We start from the raw sequence: 14,895 nt of genomic DNA on the forward strand, positions 1-14,895 counted from the left end.
TCTAGACATGAGGAGGGGAACCGGGTTGTGTTGGTACACACCGATTCTCCTGGAGGATGGTTGTAGAACCAAGAGACCCAATTCTGTAATTTTGCACTCATTTATGTTTTAGTTCATGGATCACATCTAGTCCCTTTTCTCCAGGGCACTGTATGACCATGGGTCATCTGTTAACAAGCAGATTTTGATCTTTTCTTGATGGGGCTTGTGTCTGAGTAGATTCTTTTGCAGGGCTCACTTGCCTCGTTCTTTGGCCATCAAGGTGGTGCTGACAACTGGTCACCCAGACAGGGTGTGTAAAGGGATCAGTCCCTCAAGCCACACATACCCAGTCACACTTCTACATACACACCCAATTTAGACAGAATGAAGGCATTGCAAAGTTTGAAATGGAATTTCAGTTACAATATGGAGTCACTTTAATTACAATGCATTAACAGTTTAAAATGGGGTTTGTTAAAAAAAATTACCATAACAGATTCTTCAAAGGCAATTCTTAACAGGTTAGTAACAAATCAATCCAAATCCCATTCATAAGACTTAGGCCACAGTTCATGAGGTAACAATGGCAGATACAATTCATTAAAAGGGTATTCTCATCCTTCAGCTCCCCATAGGATTATATGAAGCACAGGCCTTTAGCAATGTTAACACAAGCCCCAAATGATTTCTGTGTTTGTAAATGAAAGAAACCAGATTCTCCTCATTTTAGGAAGGTGGTAATTACAGAATAACCATTCCCACTTCTGTCATGCTTAGCAATAGGTTAATAGACCTTTACATAGCTTGTGAGCCCTGATCTTACTGTGCTCCGTGCTTTAGAAGCCAGCTCAAACAAGCCAGAAGCAGGATACAAATGGTTAGGCCTTGCATGTTGTGTAGATTTGGCCCTGTCATGATGATGTGGTTAATTCATATTATATTTGCTGTGCAAGATATATACTCTTCCCATCTCCAGCTAGTTAGACTTTCACCACACTACCCCCGTTCCAGCCACCCATTCAAGCCCCGCTAGTTAGATTCCCCTCCCTCCAAGATGCTTACTATGTTCCCACCCCACTCTCAAAACCAGAATCTCACACCAATATGTCCTCCCATCATCTTAGAAATGCTTAAATACTTGCTTCATCTCCCACCTAGCTCACATTGTATTGTCATCTTCCTCAGTCCCTTTGGTGTGACAAAACTGAGTACCACCCAGAACCAGAACTCCTCCCCAGAAGCCTTGATGTGCAACCTTGTCTCCTGCACTTGGACAGAGACACAAGGCAAGGCTCATTTTCTCACTTGGAAATCTTCCTTCCAAGCCATGTGAAAAGGATAGCTCCATGGATTAAGGGACCCTCACTAGTACAGTAAACTTCCGATAATCCGGCACCTTTAGGACCCAGCGGGTGCCGGATTATCAAATATGCCGGACTATTGGAAGGGGGGCTATGAGGTATCTAGGGTGGTGTGGGGGGATGCCACCCCAGACCCCTCATAGCCCCCCCTTCCGATAGTCTGGCTCTGCCCCAGGAGTCCCTGATTCAGCCGCTGCTGGTCAGTTTCAGCAGCAGCTGAATCAGGACACCTGCAGCAGAGCAGCTAGGGTGTTGCCGGGTTGGTCCCACAGCGCCAAGGGGCGGTGCTACTGGACCAACCCGGCAGCACCCCAGCTGCTCTGCCCCAGGCTTCCCGGAGTCAGCCACTGGTCAGTTTCAGCAGTGGCTGAATCGGGGAAGCCGGGGGCAGAGTAGCTCCAATGGTCCGGCTGCCCGGAGCACTTCTGGGTTCCTGATGGTGCCGGACCATCAGATACCGGACCAATGGAGTTTTACTGTATAATCTTTGCAGGAGATATCAAGGATAGGATTTTCAAATACACTGAACGGATCTAACTCTATTACCATTGATTTCAGTGGGAGAATTCCCCATTGATTTCAAGGCGCTCAGAGTTGGCCAACAACAGTGTGATTCTTAAAAATCCTATTCCAAGTCTGAAAGACCTACAAGCAAAGGTGGTCTAGAGTTGGAAGGGGACCTAGATGAGCAAGCTAGAGAAAGGAACTCTGGATTGCAGAGGCAGCAGCCTAGAAGTTCATGCCATTCCAAAATAAATTACATTTGCATATGACTAAATTACATCGTTATTAATACAGGTGGTACCTTCCTGGTCCTGAACCCTCAGGACCTGGTCCCACATGAGAGATTTTGCTGGACCACAGGATGTCATTTCTGGCCCCCCTCCTCCTGGTCCCATCTCCTGTCCTGCCACTCCACCTGGCTCGCCTGCTCAGCCCTCCATCCCAGCTGAGCTGCGTGCTGGGCTCCCCAGCTCCCATCCCAGCTGAGCACTAGGCTTCCTGGCTCCCTCACCCTCTTCCCTTGGCAGCTTCCTGTGCAGCCCAGCTGGACAGCGCACCAGGCTCCTGAGGGACCCCCCCCTCACCTCCTGCAGCAAGCCAGGTCCCTCCAGGGCTCCCCATCCCCACAACATGCCTGGACTCTGATCCTGAAACATCCATGGCCCTGCCGGATCACCAATGTTGCCAGACAAGAGTCCCAGTTTATAGAGGTGCAATCCGTAGAGACTTCTGTAGTGAAGTTATAACAACCCCTCCCCCCCCACACACACACCCACACCACACCACCACAACCAAAACCCCACACACATTGCCTTGTGTTTTTATTGAAGACTCAGGAGATTGCTTAGTCAATAAAAGAGGTTCACATTCAAAGAAATTATAGATGAGATGTTTATGTGCATGGGACCGATAAGATCCAGTTAACAAGGGACACAGACTGCAAATGCTCAAGGGAATCTATTAGCAACAATGTCCTACTGTGAAGTTTCCCCAGTAAGGTACCAAGATCATTTGTAATAATCATTTGTTAGAAGTGATAAATCATGGATATGTTCCAGCTGCCATGGAACAGTTTATAACTTATGGAGAGGCAATTATGGTAACTGGGCCAAGGATAATGAAAACAAGGGATAACACCATCAGTCTGAGAAGTATTTCATACCAGTCAGGTGGGAAGGAAGGATAACACCAATGTGTCCAATGACAGCAGGTTGGAGAGTATTTATGCTATGTCACAAGACTTCAGATACAAAAATTGGAAAAATCATCCTCCCCATGGCTATGTCCTAGAGTTTTGTGCAAAAACTCACTGGAGGTGCTCGAGAATCAAAAGAGCAGAGGGGTTTTTGCACAATTGGTATTCCTCTTTTAAGGAAGAAGCCTTTTTGTGAAGGTTTTCACCAAAAAGCATGTGTGGACTTGGATAAGGGAGTTTTTGTGCAAAAAGAGGAAACAGGAAAAAGTGCAGGTGCAAATTCTATGCATACCAATCAGTGCTTACTTTCAAGACAGTGTCCATGCAGTCTAGATGCTCTTTTGCAAAGAGTGCATCACTTTTTTGATGTGCTTTTGCAGTGTGGATGCGCTCTTGCACAAAAAAGTTTTTGCGGACAATGTCTTCCGATAAAGCCTTTTTGCGCAAGAAGCCTGCAGTCTAGAGGTAGCCCATAAGTGAAATGCTGGAACAATGAAGGAGCACAGTTTCCTGGTCTGTCCCTTGGTTGGTTTTTTAAAGGACTGTGTTAAATCTGTCATTTTCTAATTCACAGCAATCCCTAAGGAACAAAAAGTACTATTGATTTCTTCCAGAAGCTCAACATATCCATGAACAGGAAATATATGCACAACTTTCCAGTGCCAGGAAACTTAGTGTATGAGTTAATTCCCTCCAAGACTGAGGTTAGAATCCCTTTTTATCTAACTCAGTCCTGAATGGTTTTTATTTTCCCATTGACCAGAGATCTTTATTTTCCTTTTTCAATTGCAATGCAGCCATGTTCTTTAAAGAATTATTCTCCCATTACCAGATATATTAGTAAGATTTTCTTCTATTACTTTGATGCTGAGCAAGATGGGAGTGGAGCTCTGTAAAATGACACAAATTCTCACCATATTCATTAATTGGTTGAAACTTTTCTTGATCTCTGTGAGGCATAATTGCCCATTGACTAGTGTGGTAACCAGGTTGCTAGTGTGCTGCCACGGGTGCGGGAGCATGTCCCGGCTGGGGTGGTGCGCCCTGCACGAGCAGCTGGTGCAGCTGTAGAGAAAGAAGAGAAGTGGTCAGTTCTCCCTGGGGACGCAGAGGATGATGCCCAGCCCCCTCCCCCACTCCACAACGTGAGGGTGACCATGTCCTGCACCGTCAGAGCCGCTGTGCTTGTACAGAGGCCATGGTCAGGATGTCTGGCTCTCCCCGGGACTGGGAGCTGCCCCAAGACCACACCCATGTCCCTGTGCCATGTATAGTGTAAAGCCAGATTTTAGAACTTGTGACAATAGAGTAGCTCCCCTGATTTAGGAAACCAGAAACATTTACGGTCATTAAAAAAAAAGATTAACCTTTTGTTACAAAAGTTATATAAGCTGATCAATAGTATTACAAACTTTCCACGGATTCTTCCTAAAGACCAAAAGTTACTCCAAGCCTGTCCCTACTAATCACTCACAGGTGGCTTTTGAGATTGTGGCCAACATTTCATCAGTTACATCAATTTTGCTAGGAACTCCAGCCCACTTCAGAACTGTTGGGGAGCTGCTGCCTGAGTACCCTTCCAGCATCTTAACTAGTCCCTGTCATGGTTAGGCAATGTGACTTCTGGCACAAAGAAGGGCCATTTAAAAACAGAAGGCTGTCTAAGCATAGAAGGCTAAGAGACAGTGCTGTATTCTAAACTTGACGAGGAGTCCTGTGGCACCTTATAGACTAACTGAAGTGTAGGAGCATAAGCTTTCGTGGGCAAAGACCCACTTCGTCAGATGACATGCATCTGACGAAGTGGGTCTTTGCCCACGAAAGCTTATGCTCCTACACTTCAGTTAGTCTATAAGGTGCCACAGGACTCCTCGTCGCTTTTGCAGATTCAGACTAACACGGCTACCCCTCTGATTCTAAACTTGGTTTGCAAATGGTGTTTGTGATGCTGAGTCAATATTTGAGACTCAATTGGTAGGCCTGAAAGGCTTTGTCCTACCAATACACCAGGGGATCATACCAGGGAAAACAAGATTCTGCACAGCCAACTGTCTCAATGTGACACCAATTTCTTCCCTAGCTGACCAATGACCAGGAAGACAGAATGGAACCCTGCATAACAGCTGACTCCCAGCTGAGCTGCCTGTTCCAAACTGCCAAACAGGCAGCGGCGGATTTAGGGCAGGGCGAGCGGGGTGTCTGCCCCAGGCTCCGTGCTTCCCGAGGCCCCGTGCATACGTCGTGGCACCACAGTGCATGCGCCATGTCAAGGGGGGAGGGGGGGGAAAGAGCGTGAAATTTTGCTGCCCTGGGTCCTGCAACACTTTCCTCCACCCCTGGCTACAGGTGACCATAGGTGGCAATCCGGGCAGAAGAGACCACCACACTCTTACCAATATCTCTCTTCCGTACATTTGAGAGAATTTGTCTGTGCATGAGTCTGTTCAAGAACTCCTCCTAAATGGTAAGAGTTAGGACTACCAAATGCAATCTACTGCTTCCTCTTATCATAACTTAAAACAAGGTAAGTGTTTGGTTGTGCCAGTAAAATGGGATGTGCCTAGAAGGATATTGCCGCCCATAAAACTGTACAGAAAAGAGACCATCACCAGGGAGGTAAAAGGGGCTTGCTGTGGATGCATCCCTCCTCCCCCCCATCCAGGACTGTCTGCTCCAGCCCCAACCCTCCCACCCTGCAAGTTCCCTTTAGCAAGGGTAGGGGGGGCTGAAGCCCCTCACAATTTGTACAGAGACACTGCTAGCTGTTCCCCTTCATCAGGGAGTGAAGGGAAGTGCACAGATTGCTGCATTCCTCACTCTGGCTGGGGAGCCCTGGGGGCAGACAAGCTGTACACTTTACTCCCCCCCCCTTCCTGTGCCTGTCAAGGAAAGCAATCAGCTCCAGTATGATCTCAGTGAGGGGGCATGTTCCCCGCCCATCCTCTCCACCCACTCACCCCCCCCTGCCCAGAGTCCACTTCACCCCTAACTCCTGCACCCCACACATCCCCAGCCATCTGCTCTGAGCTCCTCCCTGAGGACTCCAGCAATGCTAGGTGCTAGTACTATTATGTTTGCAATGGGGATGCTGAGAACTGTAAAAAGAGAAGGAAATTGGTCCCTAAGTTTGCCTTACAAACCTCTCAGCTTCTATATCAGGGGTCATTCTAATGGCACTGATCTGAAGTTCTGCTCTGAGATGTGACTTCGCTTTGTATTGAGTCCCCTGTCAAGCCAAAGTGAGGGCATCATAATAATCAACCTGAAATCCAGTTGTATTGCTTTAGTGCAGCATTACTCAAAGTGGGCTGTGGGCTGCTAATAGCACCCTCCACTTTCCCGCTACTCCCCTGGATTGGAAACAGTGAACCAGAGCCAACAGGAGCCATGAGGCTCCATGGCTATGGAGCCTTTAGATAAACCAGAGGGGCCAGGTAACGGCTTAGCCAAAGTAGGCCTGCAGCCCACTTTGAGAAACACTGCTTGATTGTGTACCTTCCAAAGTACTATGCGAAAGCACACAACATATATTTTTTAAAATTCTGCTTCATTCTATAGTTTTTTAATACATTCATATTTTTCCCTTGCAGGTTTGGTGCTGCTCTGAGTGACTTAGGGCTAGATCCTGGTCCCATTGAAGACAAATTATTAAAAAAGATTTTTATGAAGTCAGGATCAGCTTCTCAGGCAAACCCAAGGGATACATCTAGACTGGCATGATTTTCCGGAAATGCTTTTAGTGGAAGAGTTTCCGTTAAAAGCATTTTCAGAAAAGAGCATCTAGATTTGCAGAAAAGCGTCCGTGCCAATCTAGACGCGCTTTTCAGCAAAAAATCCCTGATCACCATTTTTGTGATCGGGGCTTTTTTGCGCAAAACAAATCTCAGCTGTCTACACCGGCCCTCTTGTGCAAAAGTTTTGCGCAAAAGGGACTTTTGCCCGAACGGGAGCAGCATAGTATTTCTGAAAAAAAGCACTGATTTCTTACAGTAGAAAGTCAGTGCTTTTGCGGAAATTCAAGCGGCCAGTGTAGGCATAGAGCCCCCAATGTTCCATGAAATTATTCATACAACAACCCTGTAGGTATGGAAGTACTGTTGCCCCTAATTTACAGACTCAGAGACAGGGGCCATGTCTTCATATCACTGCCGTGGCCAATCTTTGGAGTTTGATTTAGTGGGGCTAGTGAAGACCTGATAAAGTGAACTCACAGGATGCTCTCAGTGGGTGCTCCATCAGTGCTGGTACTCTGGCTCTTCAAAAGGAGTAAGGGAAGCCAAAGGGAGCATTTGCTCCTGTTAGAGTTTGTGCTATCCACACAGGAGACTATTTAAGATATCTTGACTCCAGCTACATAGTTCATGTAGCTGGCATTACATATCTTAATTCAACCTTCTGCTGTAACGTAGGTGACTTACCTAAAGTCAAAGTTTGTGATGGAGACTTAAATTCAATTCTTTGCTCCATGTCCAAACCACTGGAGCATCCCTTCTTTTGCTATGTTCTTGAAACAAGGGGTTTGTCATGAGAATGCCCTTAGATTTTCAGCTAGGCAAAAAGGAATACATCTCCATAATGATGGGACCAGTCCATTAAAGAGAACGAGTGCACCTAGACTGGCAAGATTTTGTGCAAAAGCATCCGTGCCAATCTAGACGTGCTTTTGCTAGTAGCATTTTTCCGTTAAAAGTATTTCTGCAAAATCATGACAGTGTAACCTTGCTGCCAGGCCGAGTTAATAGCAGCAATGGCCGGGTTCAGTATCTAGGGGGTCTCCTCCCAACAATACAACACTGGCTCAAGCCCCCACCCAGTGACCTGGGAAATCTTACGTACACCTCTGGGTTCCTCAGAGGCAATTCTTCCCCTCACAAGCATAGAGCCTCAGTATAGCAGCAAACCTTTAACAACATGAGGTAACCGACATCAGCATTAACTTGGGAAAACACCACAGCTTGGATTCATAGACCAAACATGAGCAAATACCCACCCCCCAGCCACGAATCACCTAAAGTCCAACACCCCAAAAGTCTCTGCCCCCGGTCAGTGCTGCCTCAGGGTTCAAAAGTTCACCCAGCAGGGCTTTACCATCCCAATCTGGAGGGGGCAGGGATTGATACACCTTACGTGGTCCGCCAATGGCTCCGCCTCTCCGTAGGGTTCTGCTGCCGCCATCAACACGCATCACCCCACCACACTCCACCTGTTGTCCAGTGAGTGGCCTCAGCTGTCCCACAAACTGTCTGGCTCCATCAGCAGTCTCAGTCCACGCCCCTGTCTGCCAGCTGGTTGCTCTTGCAGCTGCTCCACTGGCTGTCTGCTGCCGCTCCTACCGGCTGCAGGTCATCCCCATCAGCCGTTCTGCTGGCCGCCTGCACCCGCCGGTAGCCCCAGCAAACCACTCTGCTGTTTGCCTGCACTTGCTGGTTGTCCCTGCAAGCTGCTCTAGCTCAGCAGCATAGCACCAGGCTCCCCTCAGCAACAGTGATTTCAGCTCTTCAGCAAGTTCAGCTTATGATAGAGGAGCTTCAGTGCTAGTGCTGCACTGGCCCACAGGGAAATCAACTCAGCAACTCACAAGTAGACTTCTAATAGAATCCAAATTAGTTCCGATATTCCACAGTGGAGAGAGGGCAATCGGTGTTGTTAGGCCCTCAGACAGGGCCACACCATCAGGTACAAAGACCTGTCCCCAGCCTCTCTCAACTTGACTGGGTTTGGAACCCATGCCCTTTGTCTAGCAAGTGCTACTTCGTTTATGGCGAATCCCTGTGTCAAACAGTTCCACCATTCCATTGTCCTTGATCCACATAAGGAGAGTAACACCACTTTTATCCCCCCGCCTCAACAACAGAGAAACTGGGGATCCCACAGTGGCCAAAGTAACCACTTGAGCTGCTGTGAGCACAATCTAGGTGGGGTGGGTGTGTCTAAGCAAATGAGATCAGCCCCTGAAGTCTTTGCACCACTTGCCACAGTTCACCACCAGATGTCAGGTTAGAGCTTATCCTGACCCTGCTTACACCAGTCTAGACGCAGCCAACTAATTTAGGGAATCATTTCATAGAGCTTATATCATTATCCAGTGATTTGGCATTGGTAGATATCAGAAGTAATCTTGGCGTGTGGGATTTTCCTATTTGAGTTAATTTGTGTTAAGGAAGTGTTTGTTTTCTATTGTGACAAACAATTGTTTACAACCAGGCCTTAAGATACAACTGGATTTGCTCCAATCCCAGACAGAAACAAACACCTACAAGATTTATATAAAGCATTCTTAAAGCTTAAATACCCACCCATAGAAGTGGGGGTGGGGAGGGAATTAAAAAAAATTGACAGAGCCAGATGAGTACCCAGATGTCAGCTACTTCAAGATAGGCCCTACAAAGAAAACAGGACACCCCTGCAATCAACTTCAATGCCAACTTGGTCCACCCATCTATACAAGCAATATCAAACAACGTAACCACCACACCAGAGGCTCATATACTAATGTGATTTATGCCATCAAGCACCAGTGTAGGCTCTCTGCCATGTATATTGGCCAAACTGGACAGTCTCTGATTTGTGTCCATTAATTCTTTCTCGCAGATATCCGAAAAGGCAGCACAGAGAAATCTGTTGGGGAACATTTTAGCCTACCTGGGCACCCATTAATGGATCTCATAGTCACTGTATTATTTCAAACTAATTTCAAAAAAGTCAGCTCAACAGGGAAGCCACAGAACTTACTTTCGTTTACACGTTTGATTCCTACAACAGAAGTCTAAACAAAGACATTTCATGTTCTAATTTTTTTTTTTTTAAAAAAAAAGGTACTTTAGAGTTGGTACCAAGTCTCATTAGTTTCATTTAGCATGGATACTAATTTTTTCCCTCCCTTCCCCCCTGCATCCGCTCTGTGCTATTTATTGAAAACTGGCACCCTTAAAACCCATTCATCTGAAGTGGGTTGTGCCCACAAAAGTTCATGATACCATCTACATGTTTTGTTAGTCTTGCAGCACCATTGGGACTATTTGTTGATTACGTTTTTCTAGTTACAGACCAACACGGCTACCCCCTCTGTAACTTTTCAGCACAGCTCCTCCATAAGTCTCATCTAAGTGTCCAATCATGTCAGCACCACAGCATCAGTGGTGCCCGATGGCAATTCAGTGGTGCCCGATGGCAATTCAGTTAGGCTTTGTCTAGACTGGCAAGTTTCTGCTTTAGCAGAAAAACTTGCCAGCTGTCTACACTGGCCGCTTGAATTTGTGCGAGAACACTGACGATCTAATGTAAGATTGTCAGTGTTCTTGCACAAATACTATGATGCTACCGCTCAGGAAAAAGCCCTCTTGCACAAATTCTTTTGTGCAAGAGGGTCAGTGTAGACAAGTAAAAACTGTTTGGCGCAAAAAAGCCCCGATGGCAAAAATGGCAATTGGGGCTTTCTTGCACAACACTGCATCTAGATTGGCACGGACGCTTTTCTGCAAAGAGTGCTTTTGCACAAAAGCATTTGTGCCAATCCCGACATTCTTTCCCGCAAATGCTTTTAATGGAAAAACTTTTCCGTTAAAAGCATTTGTGGAAAATCATGCCAGTCTAGACGCAGCCTTAGTGTTTATTGCCATTTTGAGGTGGGCAACCTGTGGCCTGCAGGTTTCATGCAGCCCATTGGGATTCTATGGGTGGCCTAAGACATTTTGCTAATTTTTGCTCAGAAACAGGGTTTCCAGGTTTTTGCCTGAGTAGTTCCTCCCTGCCCCCCCCCCCCAAGGTATAACTAAAGTGACATGCATGTAAAGTAAGGGCATGCCAAGTGAGGTGCATACTGATTATACATAACATTGACTAGAAGAGCCATGTCCTCCCTCTGCATCCAATCAAAGTGCTGCTATGGAAATTCTATATATGCAAGCTCAGTTAGCAAAACTATCCTAACCTGTGTTGATTACAACAATTTTGCAGCCCACTAAAATGAAGGAGGCCACTCATGCTGCCACTAGTCTAGATTGCCTATTACCAACTTAAGCCATCAACAGCATTATTTATTTGTTGACTTCTGAAGAAAGGCTACTCTGGAACCACTTTTCCTGGCAATCAGTGAAGCCCAAGGACAAGGCCAAATCTCCACTTGCCACACCAGAGACTGTAAAGACCTGCTAAATCAAATGCTGAAGGTGCTCCCTGTTGGTGCTGGTACTCCTCACAGTCACAAGGAGAAAGGGAAGCCGATGGGAGCATTTACTCCAGTTGACTTCCCACTCTGAAGAAGGCACCAAACTTGGCTTAAGGAACATCAACTCGAGCTACAATGTTTATGTAGCTGGAGTTGTGTACCTTAAGCCAAAGTTCCAGGTCTAGTATAGACCTGGGCCAAGATCCTGTTTCAACATCACCATATTGAAAAGTTTCATGTTGTGGTTGGTTAGGTATGAACAAAGCAAGTGTTGTATTCATAACATGATATTAAGAAATATTAAGAAATTTCTGGGGACTATATTTGAAAAGTAGTGTTCCTGAAATTCCATCACTGAAGGAAGTGTAACTTTACTAAATACAAGTGGAAAAAAACAACACAAAACCCCCAAGGAATTACTATTGAATAGCTTAGAAATTCACTTTAGGCTTAAAAGAAGTCCCAGATTCTTCCAGAAAGTGATTAATATTGCATTAGAAGAATCTGTGAGTACATGGGTTGTCATCTACTATCTTGGTTTCTATTAGAGTGAAAAATATACTTGCACTGCATTTGGAATTATCTGTGTCTTCTTTTCTGCCCTAGTCTCCTAGGACCAAATTCTGCCCTTAGGAAGCTGACTGAATATCTTAGGGACTTGGATATTACATTAATCATGGAGTGCAGAATTGGATCCCAAAATTAAGTTGGAATACAGCTGCAAAAATCCTCCTGTCACAAATAGGATTTACATTTGCTAAACAGTTCAGGACACCTGCAGATAGGCTTTGTATTGTGTAAGTGAAAGGATGGATGTCTGGAGTCCATGCAGGTGAATGGCGACCCAAGTTCTAGTGAAACAGAAATCATCATAGTGGCCTATTTGTACATACAGTAAATGGATATAATTTATAAGGAGTCAGGTATGTTTCACTGGGGATCAGGTAAAAACAATTCCTCCTATTCAGCCAGATAGTGGTGCAACTTATTCCAGTTAAAGCTAAAACAAGTCTTAGGACTAAACAGAGGATCGTACAAAGAGATCCAGAGTGGTAGCTAGAGAGAGCCAGACTTGTTTGGCTTATTTTGGACATGTTGATGTGCAAGTTTATTACTAGTGGAGTTGGAAGAGCATTTCACAGAGGATGGGAGGATACATATAGTTATGGAAGAAGCAGGTTTCATGATCTCACCGTATAGTACTACACAAGTTTCAAGCACTCAGACAGAAGACAGGCACAAATCTTTCACACTAGTGGCTGCATCTAGACTGGCAAGTTTTTCTGCAAAAGCCCTTTTCCAGAAATGCTTTCGTGCAAAAGGACCAGTGTAGACAGCTGAAAACTGTTTTGTGCAAAAAAGCCCCGATGGCGAAAATGGTGATCGGGGCTTTCTTGCGCAAAACCGCGTCTAGATTGGCATGGACGCTTTTCCACAAAAGCACTTTTGTCACAGATGCTTTTCCACAAAAAGTGCTTTTGTGGAAAAGCGTCCATGCTAGTCTAGACGCTCTTTTCCACAAATGCTTTTAACGGAAAAAACTTTTCGGTTAAAAGCATTTGCGGAAAATTATGCCAGTCTAGACGCAGCCATTGATTTTGGCAGAAGATTTAGTCTTAGGTATTGGTGAAATATCAAGGATCTAGTGTTTTAAATGGAGTGGTCAAGAGTTTGACTAATATCCCCTTCATTGTATGAATTCACCCCTTGTTCTAGGTTTCCTCTAGTATTGGTCTGCTTAGATTCTAGTGTCTTTGGGCTAGAGAGAGCAGTCTAACTGTATGCCTGAAGACTGTCTGGCACACTTTTGGGCACCATATAATAGTAATGTCTTAACAGTTGGTTCCTAACACAAATACCAATTTAGATTATACTTTTATGTAACAACTGCTACTGTATATTCGAGGAATATCACTTGCAGTTGCCACCCTGGAAGCTGGAATAAGGGGGAAATGTCACACATTAAGACAGACATAAGAGAAGAGAACTGAAAACAGCTGTGGAAATAAACTGGGTCTCTATGAACACTTAAAAAAAACCTGTCATTTTCTCCTCTGTATACCTATAGCAAGGCTCTGCTTGAGGCAGTGCAGAAGGGTGCAAATGAGTATGCCCCCAGCATGCCAGCTGTTGCAGTATAGCTAGATATGCTCGTGTCATGTAATATTTATGTTTAAAAAAAGCTTCATTGAGAGTGGGTACCTCCCTGGGATTTCATTGCCAGAAGCAGCAAGAGCAAATGTGTTCTCAGGGATTCCAATTACCAACTCAAATTGTAGCATGGTGAATTAAAACCCACAGTTCAGAGCAACAGGGTGCAGCGGCAATATCCCTACCCTCTTCAGCCACCCTGCTGCCTCTTCTTCAGCAGAATTAAATGGTTAGAGATTCATTAAATGGATCTGAGAACATTAACCTACCAGCTCTGCTGACCAGACTGGACTTGCATGGGGGTGCGCATTGGTGAGAAATCAGATTAGTAAGAGATGTCTCCGAAGATGCAGTGAAATGTTTTGTGGGACAAGACAACCCTGCTGTGAAATACTGTTCTCTTAGCCATACCTTGCTGGGAAAGCAAATAAAGCAGCATTACTTGTCACTGTACAAATTTACCATATCACTAGAATGCACCAAGAGAATTAAACTTATGTTAATGATGGCACTGTGCTTCAATTCTGATGACCACACATGTGGAGGGCGCACTTCTGAATTAATGAACAGAGCCACAGTCTTGGCATCAAATTTGGGGCAGCACAGAGTTTAGAGCATCTAATTCATTGCACTCAGTTTTGTAAGTGTAAAGTACTTGAATACTTGCATCAACTAAGTGATTGGCCAGATGTCTATCTACTCAGTTTCTAGCAGCAAATGTAATTTCTTGGGTAAGTCTTAGATGCAAGGTTTTGGTTTTACCAGAGTAGAGTCTGATTTTAAGATGTCTATGTAGTTTTACCAGACATCTGTTACACCCCCAAGTCTCTTTTGATTAGTAATTGTACCACCTCCCTCACTTTGGTGAGCACTTGTGCTTATAGGCCTCTAGGTATGGGAAACCTTTCCCCACACTATTGGGTCCTTGTTTGTTTTCAGGGTAGATTTTTCAAAATTCGCAGAAAAAAAGTGTATTGCTACACAAGTACAAAAAGTTACTTAAATTCTCCTCGTGAGTACCTCAGTGGTTCTTGGACCTGTTGGAACAAGAGTGAGCAAAAAAAGGGGAGGGACAACTGTCCCTAAAGTCAGCTGGTACGCTGAAGACTATTTCAAAATACCTTTACGGTGTGCAAGCCCACAATGTGTGATCAACACCCCGAATATGCCCTTGTATGGACTAGGTTTCATCCTGCCTTCTGAAAAGAGACTGACATTCTGGGGGCACAAAATGGGTCTTGGTCTCCATTGTACACAACATCTAGAAGACAAATTTGAATCTTCAAAAATATTCTTAAAGCACACTGTCTTAACGTTATAAAATCTACACAAAGTGACTCAGAAAAGCTTGTGGCCCAATCCTGCAAGACGGCTCCATACCAAGTATACAGCACAGCCAAGGGGAAAATGTGTACATTATTTGCTGTAGAACTGGATTCTTTGCTGTCCTGAGCAATTGTGGGCCCTGTGCAAATTTACTGAAGACGATGAGGTTACACAGATGGGCTTTGTCTACACTTCAGGGTTTTTGCACA

The 14,895-nt window shown here is 45.1% G+C and overlaps 1 protein-coding gene across 4 annotated transcripts in view; it reads right to left on the reverse strand.

Annotated features, from left to right (window-relative positions):
• C2H7orf78 (chromosome 2 C7orf78 homolog) overlaps positions 1-14,895 on the reverse strand; it is a 65,512-nt gene that overhangs the window by 46,668 nt on the left and 3,949 nt on the right. For 2 of the 4 annotated variants that reach the window (XM_006114523.4, XM_075922299.1), the window contains one exon: positions 3,957-4,107. The exons of 1 other annotated variant lie outside the window; for it this stretch is intronic. In XM_006114523.4, the coding sequence (XP_006114585.2) occupies positions 3,957-4,002 (46 nt within the window). In that variant the 5' untranslated portion in view covers positions 4,003-4,107. Of the gene's footprint in view, positions 1-3,956; positions 4,108-13,629; positions 13,776-14,895 lie in introns of all 4 variants that reach the window. One more of the 4 variants, XM_075922297.1, reaches the window with a different exon arrangement.

Source organism: Pelodiscus sinensis, chromosome 2, assembly GCF_049634645.1.
Source record: "Pelodiscus sinensis isolate JC-2024 chromosome 2, ASM4963464v1, whole genome shotgun sequence".
Classification (NCBI taxonomy): domain Eukaryota; kingdom Metazoa; phylum Chordata; order Testudines; family Trionychidae; genus Pelodiscus; species Pelodiscus sinensis.